Source organism: Anneissia japonica, unplaced genomic scaffold, assembly GCF_011630105.1.
Source record: "Anneissia japonica isolate Jap-2015-1 unplaced genomic scaffold, ASM1163010v1 scaffold2692_len624387_cov171, whole genome shotgun sequence".
NCBI classification, from domain to species: Eukaryota; Metazoa; Echinodermata; class Crinoidea; order Comatulida; family Comatulidae; genus Anneissia; species Anneissia japonica.
Genome location: NW_022742695.1, coordinates 599,562 through 607,481, shown reverse-complemented (window position 1 = coordinate 607,481; position 7,920 = coordinate 599,562). Strand labels below are relative to the sequence as shown.

General features: G+C 31.5%; 2 protein-coding genes across 2 annotated transcripts in view; one reads left to right on the top strand and one right to left on the bottom strand.

Annotated features, from left to right (window-relative positions):
* The window catches only part of LOC117119224 (spermatogenesis-associated protein 20-like), a gene marked incomplete at its 3' end in the record, with an annotated part of 30,943 nt that extends 23,646 nt beyond the window's left edge, over positions 1-7,297 (bottom strand). Inside the window, exon 1 of the mRNA XM_033264031.1 lies at positions 7,246-7,297. The remainder of the gene's footprint in view (positions 1-7,245) is intronic.
* On the top strand, positions 7-2,067 carry LOC117119222 (E3 ubiquitin-protein ligase TRIM71-like). Its single transcript, XM_033264029.1, has one exon. It carries the CDS (start codon positions 7-9, stop codon positions 2,065-2,067), a length of 2,061 nt encoding a protein of 686 aa, XP_033119920.1.
* Positions 7,298-7,920: the final 623 nt, after the last annotated feature.

The window sequence follows — 7,920 nt, the reverse complement described above, 5'->3', positions numbered from 1 at the left end:
TACAATATGACTGAAACGCATTCTGGTCCTGAGGGTGGGCTTCAAGAACTCTCACCAAATACAACTGAAGTGGTAACAGCAGAAAGTGTGGGTCGAGGTAATGATAGCATTGAGTGTTGTTGTTGTAAATACACAGCAGACCTCTACTGTCAGGATTGTAGTCAGTATTTGTGTACTTCTTGCAAAAATACTCATGAAAAATTTCTTGCACGTAAAAACCACACAATACAGCCAATCAATGCTAACTGGCCACCATCTGCAGAAGCAATGGAAAAGCCTTCATGCCGACTGCATGAGAAAAAGTTGGAATTTTATTGCACAGATTGCAAAACTCCAATTTGCCAAAAGTGTGCTAGTACAAATCACAGTGAAAAAAAAGGACAGCATAAGTCAATCAAAGTATCTGAAGCATTCAATGATTTACAATTAACAGCAAATACTTTAATGGTTCGGGCTAATTATTACAAGCAACAGGCAGAAGATGCAATAGACAAATGTACTGTTAATGCCAATGAGCTTAGTGACAGCAGAAATGATATTATGAAAGACATCAACAACACTGTGGAAGAAATTGTAAAATTAGTCAGAGCAAAAGCAACGACATTAGAAAGAAAGTTGGAAAATATATATGAGACAAAGAAAGAAAAAAGTAACTCTCAAATTGATGAACTCAAATCAATGGTATCAGATGTTGAAGGAAAGCAAGTTTACATCAGAGAGCTATTGAAAGGTGGAGAAGCAACAGCCCTCAAAACATGTCAAGAGGCAATTACAAAACTTCAAGACAAGATTGCTGTCCTACCACAAAAAAAACCTAAAGATGGAAAGGTTTACTTCTTTGGTAAAAAATGTATCATTCTGGATTACCTAGACAAACAGGAAATAGGCAGTGTTAGTGAAAAGCCAAATGAAAATATCTTTAAAATTGAAACAAAAAATCCATTGATAGTGACAAGTTATCAACATTTTCGTGTTGAAATTACTCAACTATATAAATGTGAAATAGATATAAAGGATCTGGCAATATCAAAAGGGGAAAGACAATATTCCTCAACAAAAGATAACTGCCCAACAGTTAATATTGTTAAATCTAATGGAAAATATATTGTTGAAGGTTTCTCAAGTAAAAATTTTACATTGGATGTTAAGTTTCATAATTCTTCAATAAAAGGATCACCAATTAATATCATCGTAGAACCTGCCGGAATTGTACGATGTATTGAAAATGTTGGTCAATTGACAGGTGCAATGAAATATACACACGACATTGAAAATGATAGAGGTATCCAAGATGTCTTGATATCTAGAAATGGTTGTTTTTTAGTTGCTTGTAACACATATGAAGTATTTAAGTTTAAAATGTCAGGAGCTCTTATAAGTAAAATAACATTACCAAAGACATCAAAGGTTCAAAGAATATGCGAATTAAAAAACAAAAACCTGATATTCTGTGACTGGGGTAATAGCAACATAACATTTTGTGAAAAAGATGGTAGAGTTATCAAATCCAAAAGCATTTGTAGTACGACAAAATCCAAACGCACTGCAACCCAGAGTTGTTTAATATCTGGTATTGATGTGAATGAAGACTTAAACTTAGTGTATGTTGCTGATCAAGCTGTGCATTGTGTGAAGGTATACGACATGGAGTACAATCACAATGAGATGGTCATTGGATCTAAAGGTGGTCTTGAAGGACAAATGAATGGACCTTCTGATGTTGCAGTCACAAAAAAGGGAAATCTCATTGTAGCTGACACTAATAATCACAGATTGCAATTATTTGGTTCTGATGGTCAATTTATTAAGGTTATTATTGGTGGAGGGGATAAAAATGGTATGGTGAATAATCCAACACGAGTCTGTGTTGATTACGAGGACAACATTATTGTAGCAAGTATGGGAAAAGTACAGCTATTTAACAGCTGTGGAAAGTTCCTTAGACTGATTCAGGAGAATGAGAAGGAAAAAAGATATTATTTTGCATTTTCAATTGTCTCTCAATTCCCTCGAAGGCTTGCATTAGCAGAAGTAAATTCAAGCACACTGCGTTTCATCAATTATTGAAAAAATTGGCTCCAGTCATGTGCAAGTGTCTAATAACTGAATGTATGCTTTGTATTTTGTCAACTACATTTTATCTATTTTAAATTGCATAGTGATAATACCTATGTAAATACTCGACAAAACATTACCTAATTAATAGTCTAGGAGGATTCCTAGGAATGGGAACTCACCCAGATTCTCTCAAAATAAATTGATTTCAACCTTAGTGTGCTTATAAAAGGATGTGTTCTCATTAAAAAGGGAGTAACCTATGGTTTTTATTTCCATGCTTAAGAATTTCCTAAAATCAAACTAGACACGCAAAACAAACTACTATATTATAGTAGGCATAAAATTGGCCAAGCATGAGAGTAATGATAATAGTAACTACTGCCAAAGTGACAATTTAGATTCATACACCATTCTTTGGCATAGTTTAAACAATCAAATAATCAATACTATAATATCTAACAGTATAGAATGCAGAACACAAATCATACGAACTTGTGCCAGCAAGCCTTTAAAAAGCACAATGACAACAAATTTCCATCTTTAGTAGGGCTACAGTATCTGCATATAACATCAAGGGTGTACGGTAAGAATGGCCCCGGAAAAAATGGCCCAGGAAATAATTGCCCCAGAAAAAATGGCCCCGGAAAAATGGCCCCGGTAAAAATGGCCCCTAATGACAAGTAGGTAAAAATGGCCCCCAATATTAAAATTCTGTATAAAAACTGCTTTTTTTTTGCATTTTTGAACTGAAATAATTCAATAATTCAAAAACTAACATCAAGTAAATTCATGATGAATAAAAAGAGTAGCCGCGTTAGTCTTATGTACAACAAGATAAAATAAATAAATATAATATATGAGAGCAGCATTTTTAAGACTAACAGAATAAAATTTGTTCTCAAGCTTTCATCCACACAGTGGACTTCTTCAGGAGACTGTATAAATGAGATAAAAAACAGCTATAATATACAATAGAGATAATAGGGGAGGTCCTATAACAACAGAGTATGCAAATGTGTTGGATAAAGCACTATGGCTAGTCTGCCAGAAATAATCTATCATAAACAAAACAAAATTAAAAAAACAAAAGACCCATGATAAGAAACTGTGGGAAATAGCATAAAACATGTTAAAGTCAATACATAAGAGAAAGCAATCGCATCTAATCAGATGTGAAATAAATAATATAAATAATATATCAAATCTATAAACTACAGTATTTATAAAAACCAAGAAATAAAATTGCACTGTGTGGATGAAAGCTCGAGAATAAATTTTATTCTATTAGTCTTAAAAGTGCTGCTCTCATTCATTTTTTTATCAAGTAAATTGCCATTTCTATTTTGCTTTTTTGCACTTAAAAAAATAAAAATAACTTAATAAAAATTAATAATAATATTTTTTTTTAAAATAAAACATCAATTAAATTGCCATTTAGATTTCCTTTTTTGCAGTTAAATAATAGTAACATCTTAGTAAATTAAAAAAATAATAATTATAATAATACTAATAATGATTATTAACAACTTAATAATAATAGCAATAGAATAAAATTATTATAATGATAATTATTATTATTTATTATTATTATTACTATTATTATTACTATTATTATTACTATTATTATTACTATTATTATTACTTATTATTATTATTATTATTATTATTATTATTATTATTACATTAATTATTATAAAACAATATTGTTTCACGGAAGCAAAATCACAATTTTTCAGAAATTCAGTCTGGGTATTAGTAAACCCCCACAAACAATCCATTGTTTGTGGGTACTAGTAAACCCCCACAAACAATGGATTGATATGAACGTCAATTATTTTTAAGAGTCCTACAATCATATTAACAGGGTTTGAATAAGGTTCGCAGCATGTTTGGAGGTTTATGGTATATTTGCAAGTATTTTTTATAAAAAAGTCAACATTTTAACAAAAAAAATAGGGTCTTATGAATGTATTTAATTTTTGATATACCACATGAGTCAATCACAATTTAATTGTTTGGTTTTCTACAGTGTGTTTTTGGAAGGTTTGTGGGATTTACCAAATACCATTTAACCATACCATAATTACCTTACCCTCACAATTACACTCCATTTTAATTCTTAGCATAATTGCTATATTTACAAAAATAGAGTACTGACTTATATCTCAGTTAAATTGTGGCGACCAATAGTTTCTGACCCAGTAGTAGGAACTTGGATTTAGTTGGGGAATAAACAAATAAGTACGCAATTTTGTATGCGCACAAACTAAATTAATTGCTTATATTTTTGTATTCGTAATTATTCAGTTACTAAAATAAATATTTAAGAATACTTCTTTGAAGTAACCCTAGAAAGAACATATTGATGGTTTGTGAGAAAGTAGGCCTCTCCCTTTTGCCATACATGAACTTGTGATTCAAATGCACATATACTTTAACTGAACTGTTTATTTGCATTGTTTATAACATGTAAAGTTATTTCATTTCATGTAAAGTTATTTTCATTTACCTGTATACAGAAGTGAATTTCTCTCATACAAAAAAGATCTATTAATTAATCAATCAGCAGGGTACTCCTTGAGACAGGAGCTAAACTAAGTAGTTTTCCAATATGCATATGGTTTATTTTGATAGGGTAGTTTACAGCATTTAAAAATTATTTGTTTTATTGAATTTTCTAATTGGGGCCCATTTTTTATTTATTTATTCAATTCTTGCCATTTTCAGTATTTAAATATTTAAAGATTAAAAAAAAATACCATTTCTATTACTAAATTTTTCCATTGGGGCCATTTTTACCTACTGTCATTTAGGGCCATTTTTACCGGGGCCATTTTTTCCGGGGCCATTTTTTCCGGGGCCATTATTTCCTGGGCCATTTTTTCCGGGGCCATTCTTACCTACATTCAACATCAAGATCCACTGTGACTGGCCATGTCAAACCATCCATTTCTAATATTACACAAGCATCCCAAACTTTCAAGAACTAGGTTGCCTCCTGCTTCAAACTTGAGCCTTTAAAAAGCAGGCTTAGATTATATCAATCAATCAATCTTTATTTTCCATCATCAATAAAACAACAAATAAAGATGGAGGAAATGCAACAAAGGCAAGGCCTGACAACTTAAAAAAACAATAGAATAATAAGAACAACTAATTAAATAATTGTTATTATATGGGTAACAGTATGATGTTTATTTTTTCAGTACACCAAGATAGCTAACTGGCATGAACCAATGTGTTCACTACATAAAAAAGAGTTGGAATTTTATTGCAATGTTTGTAAAACTCCAATTTGTCAAATATGTACTGACGAAGACCACAAAAAATGAGGCTGAGTAAATATATATGAGATTGTGGATGAAGCCAGCTACTGAGTTATGCGGGCTTCGCAGGTATATTGATTGTTACATTTGATTGATAAACTATATTTAATGCTGTACTACCTATAATACTTACAAATTCATGCCTTTTTATAATACTGTACTATAATTATTACTTGGGATATTAGAGATCTAACATTAGTTAACTACTGTATATAATGTTATGAACGATTGATTTTCTATATGTTATCTAGAGAAAAAAGTTAAGATGGAATAGAATCTGTGATACAGTACAATATATTTATAATATGATGACAAGTTGAATACTATCTTTAAATTAGAGATAGTGCTAGTTTATGAAGAGTCGCCATATTAATTTTGTTTTCTTGCTAGCAATGCTCTTAAGTAAGATTGTACTGTTTAAGTCATCATAATTTGTAACAAAGATTATAAACCATGTCTGAATAAGATGACTAATATCGATGCTTGAGTTTATTGAGTTTAATACTGAATTTTAGTAATTCTTGTAATGCGATGTTTAAAGTTCTCATTTTTCTCTGTTGTTACAGGAGTTTCTTTTGTTTTTGTATTCTCTTGGTTTATTATTTCCGTTTGATTGTCAGAAATAAAGTGCAGTTGCATATTAAGTGTTCTACAACATTCAAATCTAAGTTTATTCTTTACTGAGTCAACCCATGACACATAAAACATAAAAAATGTTTTTCTATTTGTGGCAAAGACAATGTCGGATTCAAATGATTCTTTTACCATTTTATAGCTCTAATTTCTTTAACCATGTCTGACGTACTAATAACTAAAAACTCGATTTTTTGCGACCAGTGACTGGTTTGGCTTGTCTTTGCCACATTTGATTGAACCTTAGCACAGTATTTGGATTCCATATGTATGTTAATGAGTTTAGTAATGTGTTAATATCAGGTGAATTTTTCTTTTCTCACTGTTTCTGAAGTTTTTGAATAAAATTGAAATTGAATTGAATTGAATTGATTATTTTTTTTCAAATGATGTTTGTTTTTACTTTGTTTGTCTAAATGTAAACAAAATATTAATACAGTAGAACCTGTCCTTTGGAACACCCCTATGAAGAGGACACTTTTTCAGCCACAAAACAATTGAAATATATTTTAACACTACAGCCAACCCCCATATAAAAATACTAAATATGGTTTATGCTGAAGGTATTAAAGGGACACTTTTCTTGGACCCTAAGGTGTAGTGTAGTCTTGTAACAGATCTAGAAGTCTTGGAATGGGGGAACTGGTGGGGAGGGGGGCGCAAAGGTAAAGGAAGTTCTAAATTAGATTATGAGCCTGGTAGGATTGGTCTCAGATCCTCTAGGAATGTTACATTACTTCAAATTCCACAAATTTGGACCAAAATTATGGAATGATTTTCCCCTGGTCATCTGTCTTCGACCTAATCTTGATTCATTTAAAAACAAATTGAAAAATCACTTACAAATGCAACATCACTGGATTTTACCGCAGAATAACGTGGCTGTTTTCCATTTTATAATACTACTTTTCACATTATGATGTGCTTTTGTTTGTTCATTCGGTGATTTGCTATTTTGCTTGTTGTGATGTTAAAGTGCTATGTGAATAGTGCTTAATAAATGAAATTAAACAAAAAATTCTTTTTTTTTTCAAAGTACTAGTGTTGTGGTAAGGTATTGAGCCATCAATAGACAATTACTAAAAAAAAAAAAACAACAAAAGAAAGGAAGGCTAAGACAATCACATTACTTTTGTCCTTGGGGAACTTTGTTTCCTGCAGTAGCAAATGAATGATGCCATGTTAATATTTCTTACTGTAAAAAAAAAAAAATTCCTTAATAACTTACCTGTACCTCAAATCAGGTTAGAGCGTAGTGATGACCCATGTAAGACACTATAAAACAAAAAGAAATATTCATATATAAATATAATTATTTGATGTATCAAAGATATAGTAGAACCCTGCTTAGGGACACCCTTACTAGGAGAAACTTCATTGGCTGAAAAGTGGAAGAAATATATACACTACAGGAAATACCCATATTAGGGTACACTTGTTTGGTCCCAAAGGTGTCTCCTACAGGGGTTTACTCTATATTGTATTCTTTTAAACCTAAAACAAACAAACTTTCTCTGATTACACTGATTTTCAAAAGTGGTACAGTTTAACATAACAAAAATATATTTTCTTCTTATCAAGTCCCTACGTAACTAGTGTGTATGATCTAGCTTACATAGTGTGGAAGTAGGATTTGCCGGTAGGATGGATACCTGACATGGGCCACGATTTAAACGCTCCTTCTGTGGCTGGTCAGGGGACTGGAAATGGACCAGTACATCAGGGTAACCCCCTACTCTTCTTGAATGATGTACTGGGTTCTTTAAAGTGCACACGAGCCAATTGTGTACACTGGACCTACAGTTTAGAGTTCTTATCCAAGAAGACAAAAACATATACACAATATAAAAACACAAAAAGTTAAAACCAAGCAAGAGAAGAGCAATGAAATACTGTACATTTA